The sequence below is a fragment of the Nerophis ophidion genome, linkage group LG21 (genome assembly GCF_033978795.1).
Source record: "Nerophis ophidion isolate RoL-2023_Sa linkage group LG21, RoL_Noph_v1.0, whole genome shotgun sequence".
In the NCBI taxonomy this organism is placed as follows: domain Eukaryota; kingdom Metazoa; phylum Chordata; class Actinopteri; order Syngnathiformes; family Syngnathidae; genus Nerophis; species Nerophis ophidion.
In genome coordinates this window covers 45,392,487-45,406,056 of record NC_084631.1, presented here as the reverse complement: position 1 = coordinate 45,406,056, position 13,570 = coordinate 45,392,487, and the positions used below count along the sequence as shown (strand labels likewise).

Here is a 13,570-nt window from a genome sequence, read left to right as displayed (position 1 = left end):
GGTCCTGCTCTAGAAGGCGCCACAAGGATGGTTGAGATGGTCCTGCTCTAGAGGGCGCCACAAGGATGGTTGAGATGGTCCTGCTCTAGAGGGCGCCACAAGGATGGTTGAGACGGTCCTGCTCTAGAGGGCGCCACAAGGATGGTTGAGATGGTCCTGCTCTAGAGGGCGCCACAAGGATGGTTGAGATGGTCCTGCTCTAGAGGGCGCCACAAGGATGGTTGAGATGGTCCTGCTCTAGGGGGCGCCACAAGGATGGTTGAGATGGTCCTGCTCTAGAGGGCGCCACAAGGATGGTTGAGATGGTCCTGCTCTAGGGGGCGCCACAAGGATGGTTGAGATGGTCCTGCTCTAGAGGGCGCCACAAGGATGGTTGAGATGGTCCTGCTCTAGAGGGCGCCACAAGGATGGTTGAGATGGTCCTGCTCTAGAGGGCGCCACAAGGATGGTTGAGATGGTCCTCCTCTAGAGGGCGCCACAAGGATGGTTGAGATGGTCCTGCTCTAGAGGGCGCCACAAGGATGGTTGAGATGGTCCTGCTCTAGAGGGCGCCACAAGGATGGTTGAGATGGTCCTCCTCTAGAGGGCGCCACAAGGATGGTTGAGATGGTCCTCCTCTAGAGGGCGCCACAAGGATGAAGGGGTTAAAACAGAACATTTAGTGAATGTCGGCATGTTATTTTCTGTACTTTTTCAGACCATATTTTCGGTACATGAGATGGAGGTTTTACCTGGTGGTGGTCATGTGACCCTTCTGAAGGAGACTGCAGATGACAGTGGAAACATCCATCCATTTCCTACCGCTTGTCCCTTTTGGGGTCGCTGGATCCTATCCCAGCAGGTGATGAGGTGGCGACTTGTCCAGGGCGTACCCTGGTCGGGGGAAAATTCCATCTTAAAATACTGAAAATATTTTCTGATTACAAGAAGAAGTAGATGTCATTCTGTGGATGACACACAACTCCGGGGTTGGGACAGTCCCTCATTGACATTTTACACAAGTTTATTTTCACAGATTATCCACAAAACGTCCAGAAGAAAAACATTCAATAGCCCAGGAATGACAGGGAGAAGCTTTGTGAAGGATCCCAAGGGTGCTGGCTCTATTATGGTCCTGGCTCCTAGAAAGGAGCTTCAACTTTGACTTGCCAAGCGACAGCCTCAAAACACTTGGGATTAAAAGGCAAGCAGCGTAAAAAAAGACATGTAGTAGACGCCCCCCCTCTCAGTCAGTGGTGTGATGAATAATTCATGAGATGATTGATGTGATACAGAAGGTTTTACTGAAAGAGTTATTTCTGGATCAGAGCTTCCAAGATGGCCAAGAAGCGCTCCTCTCTGGCAGCCGAGTCTCTCCTATCGTCTCTCTCTCTCATCTCTCTAAAGAAGCGTTCCTCCCTCTCCACGGCGTCGCGGTGCCGCCTCTCCTCGCGCTCCACGGCCTCGCGGTGCCTCGTCTCTTCGCGCTCCACGGCCTCGCGGTGGCGCCGCTCCTCCCTCTCCGCCGCCTCCCTCGCCCTGGCCTCCTCCCGCTCTATGGCCCTGGCTTCCATCTCCCTCAGTTCCAGCTCGAAGCGCTCGTCCTTGTCCATGCTCTCCTTCAGCATGTCCCCCAGGTCCACCCGCCGCCTCTTCGGGACGGACCCTGCGGCCTCGTAGCGTTCCGGGGCGGGCATGGGCGGGGCTTCGCCCGCCATGGAGTCCTGGGAGCATGAGGCGATGAAGATGGGCGGGGTCATGGACAACCGGCCCCCGATGGCCTCGTCCATCAGATTGTACCACTTCCAGGACGTGGCGGGGGTCTCACTGCCATCCATGCCGACCCCAGGTTTGGAGTACTTGTGCGCCTACGACAGGAAGAGCAGGAGAACACGGGTTTACACCTCAGACTTCTCTCGTGAATACAACTATTTACCCGGGACTTGTGTAAAGTTGAAAATAAATAGTCCACCTTATACTGATGCTTCAGGTTCTCCCACTTCTTCTTTAAGAAGGTCGGGGTCACCCTGCCCTCCAGACCCCGACTGGCGATGTACATCCTGCTCCCAACAAAACTGGGTTAGGGTCTGGTGACACCACTTCTAATCCCACCATGTTGACTAGGCACCGCCATTAAAAGGTCACATGACAAAGCCGTGTACTCGCCAGAAACAAATATCATGCTGCTGTGTTATCTTTATCCTGGATAGTCCAAAGTACGGCACGCAGGCCAAGTTTGGCCCATCAGCAACAAGACTTAAAGGAATCTGGCCAGTGCTTTTTTTATTAATTTCTTTTAAATAAAATGTTTCCTGCAGATTTGCTGCCATCTTGTGGACAATGTAGGTAAAGCAGGTCAAAAGAGCATTAATTGTGTTTGACGTGAGCACAGCATTTACCTACAAAGCCCAAAACCAGTCAAGTTGGCATCTTGTGTAAATGGTAAATAAAAAGAGAATTCAATGATTAGCTAATCCTTTTCAACTTATATTCAATTGAATAGACTGCAAAGACAAGATACTTCATGTTCACACTGAGAAACTTGTTTTTAGAATTTAATGGCAGCAACACATTGCAAAAAAGTTGTCAGAGGCATTTTTACCAGTGTGTTACATGGCCTTTCCTTTTAACAACACTCAGTAAAGGTTTGGGAACTGAGGAGACACATTTTTGAAGCTTTTCAGGTGGAATTCTTCCCCATTCTTGCTTGATGTACAGCTTAAGTTGTTCAACAGTCCGGGGTCTACATTGTGGTATTTTAGGCTTCATAATGCATCACACATTTTGGATGGGAGACAGGTCTGGACTACAGGCAGGCCAGTCTAGTTTACTATGAAGCCACGCTGTTGTAACAAGTGGCTTGGCATTGTCTTACTGAAATAAGCAGGGGCGTCCATGATAATGTTGCTTGGACGGCAACACATGTTGCTCCAAAACCTGTATGTACCTTGCAGCATTAATGGTGCCTTGGCCACTAATACACCCCCATACCATCACAGATGCTGGCTTTTCAACTTTGCACCTAGAACAGTCCGGATGGTTCTTTTCCTCTTTGTTCCGGAGGACACGACGTCCACAGTTTCCAAAAACTATTTGAAATGTGGACTCGTCAGACCACAGAACACTTTTCCACTTTGCATCAGTCCATCTTAGATGAGCTCGGGCCCGGAGAAGCCGGCGGCATTTCTGGGTGTTGTTGATAAATGGCTTTGTCTTTACATATTATAGTATTAACCTGCACTTACAGATGTAGCAACCAACTGTAGTTACTGACAGTGGTTTTCTGAAGTGTTCCTGAGCCCATGTGGTGATATCCTTTACACACTGATGTTGCTTTTTGATGCCTAAGGGATGGAAGGTTCGTAATATAATTGCTTACGTGCAGTGATTTCTCCAGATTCTCTGAACCTTTTGATGATACTACGGACCGCAGATGGTGAAATCTCTAAATTCCTTGCCATAGCCAGTTGAGAATTGAGTTTCTGAAACTGTTCTCACGCATTTGTTGACAAAATGGTGACCCTCGCCCCATTCTTGTCTGTGAACGACTGAGCATTTCATGGAAGATGCTTTAATACCCTATCATGGCACCCATCTGTTCCAAATTAGCCCGTTCACCCGTGGGATGTTCCAAATAAGTGTTTGATGAGCATTCCTCAAATTACTCAGTCTTTTATGCCACTTGTGCCAGTTATTTTTGAAACTTGTTACAGGCATTAATTCCAAATGAGTTAATATTTGTCAAAAATAACGTTTACCAGTTCAAACATTAAATATCTCGTCTTTGCAGTCTATTCAATTGAATATACTTAAACTGAAAAGGATTTGCAAATCATTGTATTCTGATTTTATTTACCATTTACACAAGGTTGTGGCTTGTGCAGCCCTTTGAGACACTTGTGATTTAGGGCTATATAAATAAACATTGATTGGTTGTGACAACTTCACTGCTTCTGGGGTTTGTACAAACATGGAAGACTTGATAAGTGAGAACTGAAGTAGCCTAGCCAGTGAAAGAAAACAAACACACCTAGTTGGTGAGCAAGCATCCTTCATTTATTGTTTTCTACCTTCTTAAAGCAGAGAATGTTCAAATACTTTTCCCCCGGTGGCTATCTAGTCATTGACATCTACAGTATGCCAGCCAGCAGCTGCTCTGTATGACTTATGATCTACTTGCTCATTGTCTCTTCTAAGCTGCTTACAATAACATGGTTAGGTAGAATCAAACCTACATCTAACGTTTAGAAAACATTTGCTTTAATGCCACAGTTAACCTACTCAGTGCCCTAGTGGTTAGTGTCCGCCCTGAGATATGTAGGTTGTGAGTTCAAACCCCGGCCGAGTCATACCAAAGACTATAAAAATGGGAGCCATTACCTCCCTGCTTGGGACTCAGCATCAAGGCTTGGAATTGGGGGTTAAATCACCATAAATCATTCCCGGGCGCGGCACCGCTGCTGCTCACTGCTCCCTTCACCTCCCAGGGGGTGATCAAGGGTGATGGGTCAAATGCAGAGGACAAATGTCACCACACCTAGTGTGTGTGTGACAATCATTGCTACTTTAACTTTAAAACTGTCTAATACTTTATTTTACATACATACTAATCGTCTATCGATTCAGTATCGTCCACCTTCTAATCCTTACGCTTTTTAATATCAATCATTTTGCCCACCTCTAGTTATTATGTCATGTTCGATCACTGTCACTTCCCAGAGTAATAACACATCAGCAAGGCAGTGCTTTTCAACCTTTTTTGAGCCAAGGCACATTGTTTTCATTGAAAAAATGCAGATGCACACCACCAGCAGAAATCATTCAAAACTGAAACTCAGTGGATAATAAAAATTGGTTCCTGCAATTGTTGGATATGACTTTAAAGCATAAGCAAGCATGCATGACTGGAGCTCTTGTCTCAAAGTAGGTGTACTGTCACCACCTGTCACATCACACCCTGACTTATTTGGACTTTGTTGCTGTTCTCCTGTGTGTAGTCTTTTACTTCTTGTCTTGTGCTCCTATTTTGGTGGCTTTTTCTCTTTTTTTAGGTATTTTCCTGTAGCAGTTTCATGTCGTCCTTTGAGTGATATTTCCTGCATCTACTTTGTTTTAGCAATCAACAATATTTCGCTTGTTTTTATCCTTCTTTGTGGGGACATTGTTGATTGTCGTGTCATGTTCGGATCTACATTGTCTTGGCTCCACAGTAAGTCTTTGCTGTCGTCCAGCATTCTGTTTTTGTTTACTTTCCGTTTTTCGCTTCGTTCTACATAATCTTCCCTAAGCTTCAATGCCTTTTCTTAGAGGGCACTCACCTTTTATTTTTGTTTTAAGCATTAGATACCATTTTACCTGCACCCTGCCTCCTGCTGTTTCTGACATCTATAACGCAGTTAGCTACCGGCTGCCACCTACTGATATGGAAGAGTATTAGCTCTCTGCACCACCGACACACAACAACAACAACACATTTGCAGACTATAATTATTTGTTTACAAATAATATTTAGGTGAAATTAGATCATCTCCCACGGCACACCAGACTGTAACCAGTTTTGTTGTAATTTCGTTCTTCCCTAAGCTTCAATGCCTTTTCTTAGGGGCACCTTTTGTTTATTTTTACCTGCACCCTGCCTCCCGCTGTTGCCTGCATATTGTTATCAAGACTAACCATCGTCGTCTCACATGACCTGTTCCCGACATCTATAAAGCAATTAGCTAGCAGCTGCCACCTACTGATATGGAAGAGTATTACAGGGTTACTCTGCCCAGCTCTACACAGCACCGACTCTCAACAACAACACATCATTTGCAGACTAGAATTACTGGTTGGCAAAAAATATTTTTAACCCAAACAGGTAAAATGACATAATCTCCCACGGCACGCCGGTATACACTGTGGTATAGACAATATATACAATCACAGACATTCCTTACAGTCTAAGGAATGTCTGTGATTGTATATACTTTTTGTTGCGAAATGAATAACTGTGCAGTGTAAATGTGTAACCCTGGTATCCCTAGTCAACATGAGGGTGTGTTTAGCTGTATAGAAGTACCACAAAGACAGATGTATGCGTGTACTCACTCATATCCATTGACAGCAGCATGACGTCTCCCTGTGAACAAGGAGGCGTTGGCGGTCCTCCACAAAATAAGAGACCGGGTGTCCTCATCGTGCCCTGAAACATAATAAATACATATCCGAATGAGAAACATGTATATATCATTTTTTTTTTTTTTTTTTTTTTTTACAAACAATTGTGTCATGAGTACATGTTCATTGCTAAGTACAGATTTTCCAGTATAAGTGTGTAAAGCAGGGGTTTCAAACTCATTTTAGATGAGAACACATGGAGAAAAATCTACTCCCAAATGGGCCGGGTCAAATCACGGCACGATAACTTAAAAACAAAGACAACTTCAGATTGTTATGTTTAAAAATAAAGCGCATTCTGAAAATGTACTACATCATAGTTGTTTTTCTAATCATTTATTTGTCATTATTTATTAGAAGTGTCCGTTAATATTGGACTGCCGATGTTATCGGCCAATAAATGCTTTAAAATGTAATATCGTAAATTATCAGTATTGGTTTCAAAAAGTAAAATGTATGACTTTTTAGAACGCCGCTGTACGGAGTGGTACACCAACGTAGGGAGAAGTACAGAGCGCCAATTTACCTTAAAGGCACTTCCTTTGCGTGCCGGTCCAATCACATAATATCTACGGCTTTTCACACACACAAGTGAATGCAACGCATACTTGGTCAACAGCCATACAGGTCACACTGAGGGTGGCCGTATAAACAACTTTAACACAGTTACAAATAGGCGCCACACTGTGAACCCACAACAAACAAGAATGACAAACACATTTCGTCAATCAATCAATCAATCAATCAATCAATCAATGTTTACTTATATAGCCCTAAATCACTAGTGTCTCAAAGGGCTGCACAAACCACCACGACATCCTCGGTAGGAAAACTCACACCCAGTGGGACATCGGTGACAATAATGACCCAGTGGGACGTCGGTGACAATGATGACTATGAGAACCTTAGAGAGGAGGAAAGCAATGGATGTCGAGCGGATCTAACATGATACTGTGAAAGTTCAATCCACAATGGATACAACACAGTCGCGAGAGTCCAGTCCAAAGAGGATCCAAGACACAGCAGCGAGAGTCCCGTTCACAGCGGAGCCAGCAGGAAACCATCCCAAGCGTAGGCGGACCAGCAGCGCAGAGATGTCCCCAGCCGATACACAGGCGAGCAGTACATGGCCACCGGATCGGACCAGACCCCCTCCACACGGGAGAGTGGGACATAGAAGAAAAGAAAAGAAACGGCAGACCATCCACACCGTAACACAACATAAACACAACAGAACAAATACCCAGAAACCCTTGCAGCACTAACTCTTCCGGGACGCTACTATATACATCCACTGCTACCCCCAACCCGGCCCACCTCAACCTCCTCATGCTCTCGCAGGGAGAGCATGTCCCAAATTCCAAGCTGCTGTTTTGAGGCATGTTAAAAAAAATAATGCACTTTGTGACTTCAATAATAAATATGGCAGTGCCATGTTGGCATTTTTTTCCATATCTTGAGTTGATTTATTTTGGAAAACCTTGTTACATTGTTTAATGCATCCAGCGGGGCATCACAACTAAATGAGGCATAACAATGTATTCATTCCACGACTGTATATATCGGTTGATATCGGAATCGGTAATTCAGAGTTGGACAATATCGGAATATTGGATATAGGCAAAAAAGTCCTCATTGGACATCTCTAGGTCAGCGGTGTCAAACTCATTTTAGATCAGGGGCAACGTTGAGAAAAATCTACTCCCAAATGGGCTACATTGGTAAAATCACGGCATGATAATTTAAAAATAAAGCCAACTTCAGATTGTTTGCTTTGTTTAAAAATAAAGTTAAAACTTAAAGTACCACTGATAGTCTCACACACACAAAGTGTGGCAAAATTAATCTCTGCATTTGACTCATCCCCTTGTTCCACCCCCAGGGAGGTGAGGAAAGCATTGGGCACCAGGAATAATTTGGGTGATTTAACCCCCAATTCCAACCCTTGATGCTGAGTGCCAAGTGGGGAGGTAATGGCTTCCATTTTTATAGTCTTTGGTATGACTTGTATGGATAGACAATATAGATACATTTAATTTTGATTTACAATTACCTGTTGCGGTTAATAGTATATATACCTTATTTGTCGTTATTTGTACTTTCTGAATAAATTATGTGATAAAGTTCATCAGTGAACACATTGGTGTTAATGTTCAATCTATCAAGATAAAAAAATGATATCAAAATCAAATTACAGTATGTTATTTATGTAATTTAATAATTTTCCTATACTGATGTACTAACATCATGTGGTTTATTTTACGATATAGTCATTGTCTATATCGCACAGAGATGCACAGTGTAGAGCTTGGTCCGCATTGCCGGCAGTAAGTCGAACACATTTCCAGTGAGGGTTGGACTCCACCAAGGCTGTCCTTTGTCACCCATTCTGTTCAGAACTTTTATGGACAAAATTTCTAGACGCAGTGAAAGCGTTGAGGGGATCCTGTTTGGTGGCTGCAGGATCAGGTCTCTGCTTTCTGCAGAGGATGTGGTCCTGATGGCTTCATCTGGCCGGGATCTTCAGCTCTCACTGGATCGGTTCACAGCCGAGTGTGAAGCGACCGGAATGAGAATCAGCACCTCCAAGTCCGAGTCCATGGTTCTCGCCCGGAAAAGGGTGGAGTGCCATCTCTGGGTTGGGGAGGAGACCCTGCCCCAAGTGGAGGAGTTCAAGTACCTAGGAGTCTTGTTCACGAGTGAGGGAAGAGTGGATGGTGAGATGGACAGGCGGATCGGTGCGGCGTCTTCAGTAATGCGGACGTTGTACCGATCCGCTGTGGTGAAGAAGGAGCTGAGCCGGAAGGCAAAGCTCTCAATTTACCGGTCGAGCTACGTTCCCATCCTCACCTATGGTCATGAGCTTTGGGTCATGACCGAAAGGATAAGATCACGGGTACAAGCGGCCCAAATGAGTTTGGGTCTCTCCCTTAGAGATAGGGTGAGAAGCTCTGTCATCCGGGAGGAACTCAAAGTAAAGCTGCTGCTCCTCCACATGGAGAGGAGCCAGATGAGGTGGTTCGGGCATCTGGTCAGGATGCCACCTGAACGCCTCCCTAGGGAGGTGTTTAGGGCACGTCCAACCGGTAGGAGGCCATAGGCAAGACCCAGGACACGTAGGGAAGACTATGTCTCCAGGCTGGCCTGGGAACGCCTCGGGATCCCCCGGGAAGAGTCAGATGAAGTGGCTGGGGAGAGGGAAGTCTGGGCTTCCCTACTTAGGCTGCTGCCCCCGCAACCCAGCCTCTGATAAGCGGAAGAAGATGGATGGACGGATGGCACAGAGACAAACCCGCGATATATCGAGTATGTCGATATATCGTCCAGCCCTAATTAAAAGGTTAACTTGTTCAACCTTGGCCCGCAGCTTTGTTCAGTTTGACAATTTGTCCCACTCTGTATTGAGTTTGGCGCCCCTGATCTACAAAGATATAAAGAATTGCCATAGCGACATCCAGTGGACACATTTACAACAGCTGTTTCTTTCAGTCAAAAATTTTAAGGGTATTTGTTATACTTAGCAAAGTCATCCTGCGGGCCTTGATTAAACCTGTTAGCGGGCCTGATGTGGCCCTCAGGCCTCATGTTGGACACCCGGTGTAAACAATGGATGTAAATAGTCTGCTGTTTAACTGTCGTTTACACGACTAATACACGCATTGCCATTACACAGCAGCTGTTTCTAAACATACAAGTGATGTTACACAGCAGCTGTTTCTAAACATACAAGTGATGTTACAAAGCAGCTGTTTATAAACATACAAGTGATGTTACACAGCAGCTGTTTATAAACATACAAGTGATGTTACACAGCAGCTGTTTATAAACATACAAGTGATGTTACACAGCAGCTGTTTATAAACATACAAGTGATGTTACACAGCAGCTGTTTATAAACATACAAGTGATGTTACACAGCAGCTGTTTCTAAACATACAAGTCATGTTACAAAGCAGCTGTTTATAAACATACAAGTGATGTTACACAGCAGCTGTTTATAAACATACAAGTGATGTTACAAAGCAGCTGTTTATAAACATACAAGTGATGTTACAAAGCAGCTGTTTATAAACATACAAGTGATGTTACACAGCAGCTGTTTATAAACATACAAGTGATGTTACACAGCAGCTGTTTATAAACATACAAGTGATGTTACACAGCAGCTGTTTCTAAACATACAAGTGATGTTACAAAGCAGCTGTTTATAAACATACAAGTGATGTTACACAGCAGCTGTTTATAAACATACAAGTGATGTTACACAGCAGCTGTTTATAAACATACAAGTGATGTTACACAGCAGCTGTTTATAAACATACAAGTGATGTTACACAGCAGCAGTTTATAAACATACAAGTGATGTTACACAGCAGCTGTTTCTAAACATACAAGTGATGTTACAAAGCAGCTGTTTATAAACATACAAGTGATGTTACACAGCAGCTGTTTATAAACATACAAGTGATGTTACAAAGCAGCTGTTTCTAAACATACAAGTGATGTTACACAGCAGCTGTTTCTAAACATACAAGTGATGTTACACAGCAGCTGTTTATAAACATACAAGTGATGTTACACAGCAGCTGTTTCTAAACATACAAGTGATGTTACAAAGCAGCTGTTTATAAACATACAAGTGAAGTTACACAGCAGCTGTTTATAAACATACAAGTGATGTTACACAGCAGCTGTTTATAAACATACAAGTGATGTTACACAGCAGCTGTTTATAAACATACAAGTGATGTTACACAGCAGCAGTTTATAAACATACAAGTGATGTTACACAGCAGCTGTTTCTAAACATACAAGTGATGTTACAAAGCAGCTGTTTATAAACATACAAGTGATGTTACAAAGCAGCTGTTTATAAACATACAAGTGATGTTACACAGCAGCTGTTTATAAACATACAAGTGATGTTACAAAGCAGCTGTTTATAAACATACAAGTGATGTTACACAGCAGCTGTTTATAAACATACAAGTGATGTTACACAGCAGCAGTTTATAAACATACAAGTGATGTTACACAGCAGCTGTTTCTAAACATACAAGTGATGTTACAAAGCAGCTGTTTATAAACATACAAGTGATGTTACACAGCAGCTGTTTCTAAACATACAAGTGATGTTACACAGCAGCTGTTTCTAAACATACAAGTGATGTTACAAAGCAGCTGTTTATAAACATACAAGTGATGTTACACAGCAGCTGTTTATAAACATACAAGTGATGTTACACAGCAGCTGTTTATAAACATACAAGTGATGTTACACAGCAGCTGTTTATAAACATACAAGTGATGTTACACAGCAGCTGTTTATAAACATACAAGTGATGTTACACAGCAGCTGTTTCTAAACATACAAGTCATGTTACAAAGCAGCTGTTTATAAACATACAAGTGATGTTACACAGCAGCTGTTTATAAACATACAAGTGATGTTACAAAGCAGCTGTTTATAAACATACAAGTGATGTTACAAAGCAGCTGTTTATAAACATACAAGTGATGTTACACAGCAGCTGTTTATAAACATACAAGTGATGTTACACAGCAGCTGTTTATAAACATACAAGTGATGTTACACAGCAGCTGTTTCTAAACATACAAGTGATGTTACAAAGCAGCTGTTTATAAACATACAAGTGATGTTACACAGCAGCTGTTTATAAACATACAAGTGATGTTACACAGCAGCTGTTTATAAACATACAAGTGATGTTACACAGCAGCTGTTTATAAACATACAAGTGATGTTACACAGCAGCAGTTTATAAACATACAAGTGATGTTACACAGCAGCTGTTTCTAAACATACAAGTGATGTTACAAAGCAGCTGTTTATAAACATACAAGTGATGTTACACAGCAGCTGTTTATAAACATACAAGTGATGTTACAAAGCAGCTGTTTATAAACATACAAGTGATGTTACACAGCAGCTGTTTATAAACATACAAGTGATGTTACACAGCAGCTGTTTATAAACATACAAGTGATGTTACACAGCAGCTGTTTCTAAACATACAAGTGATGTTACAAAGCAGCTGTTTATAAACATACAAGTGAAGTTACACAGCAGCTGTTTATAAACATACAAGTGATGTTACACAGCAGCTGTTTATAAACATACAAGTGATGTTACACAGCAGCTGTTTATAAACATACAAGTGATGTTACACAGCAGCAGTTTATAAACATACAAGTGATGTTACACAGCAGCTGTTTCTAAACATACAAGTGATGTTACAAAGCAGCTGTTTATAAACATACAAGTGATGTTACAAAGCAGCTGTTTATAAACATACAAGTGATGTTACACAGCAGCTGTTTATAAACATACAAGTGATGTTACAAAGCAGCTGTTTATAAACATACAAGTGATGTTACAAAGCAGCAGTTTATAAACATACAAGTGATGTTACACAGCAGCTGTTTATAAACATACAAGTGATGTTACACAGCAGCTGTTTATAAACATACAAGTGATGTTACACAGCAGCAGTTTATAAACATACAAGTGATGTTACACAGCAGCTGTTTATAAACATACAAGTGATGTTACACAGCAGCAGTTTATAAACATACAAGTGATGTTACACAGCAGCTGTTTCTAAACATACAAGTGATGTTACAAAGCAGCTGTTTATAAACATACAAGTGATGTTACAAAGCAGCTGTTTATAAACATACAAGTGATGTTACACAGCAGCTGTTTATAAACATACAAGTGATGTTACACAGCAGCTGTTTATAAACATACAAGTGATGTTACAAAGCAGCTGTTTATAAACATACAAGTGATGTTACACAGCAGCTGTTTATAAACATACAAGTGATGTTACAAAGCAGCTGTTTATAAACATACAAGTGATGTTACACAGCAGCTGTTTATAAACATACAAGTGATGTTACACAGCAGCTGTTTATAAACATACAAGTGATGTTACACAGCAGCTGTTTATAAACATACAAGTGATGTTACACAGCAGCAGTTTATAAACATACAAGTGATGTTACACAGCAGCTGTTTCTAAACATACAAGTGATGTTACAAAGCAGCTGTTTATAAACATACAAGTGATGTTACACAGCAGCTGTTTATAAACATACAAGTGATGTTACAAAGCAGCTGTTTATAAACATACAAGTGATGTTACACAGCAGCTGTTTATAAACATACAAGTGATGTTACACAGCAGCTGTTTATAAACATACAAGTGATGTTACACAGCAGCTGTTTCTAAACATACAAGTGATGTTACAAAGCAGCTGTTTATAAACATACAAGTGATGTTACACAGCAGCTGTTTATAAACATACAAGTGATGTTACACAGCAGCTGTTTGTAAACATACAAGTGATGTTACACAGCAGCTGTTTATAAACATACAAGTGATGTTACACAGCAGGAGTTTATAAA

At 42.1% G+C, this 13,570-nt stretch overlaps 1 protein-coding gene across 1 annotated transcript in view; it reads right to left on the bottom strand.

Annotated features, from left to right (window-relative positions):
* Window positions 1-985: 985 nt before the first annotated feature.
* Window positions 986-13,570, bottom strand: part of LOC133539514 (uncharacterized) — a 14,510-nt gene continuing 1,925 nt past the window's right edge. Inside the window, exons 2-4 of the mRNA XM_061881494.1 lie at window positions 6,070-6,163; window positions 1,952-2,039; window positions 986-1,847 (exon numbers count right to left, since the gene is read on the bottom strand). Coding sequence (XP_061737478.1) covers window positions 1,293-1,847; window positions 1,952-2,039; window positions 6,070-6,163 — 737 coding nt within the window. The 3' untranslated portion in view covers window positions 986-1,292. The remainder of the gene's footprint in view (window positions 1,848-1,951; window positions 2,040-6,069; window positions 6,164-13,570) is intronic.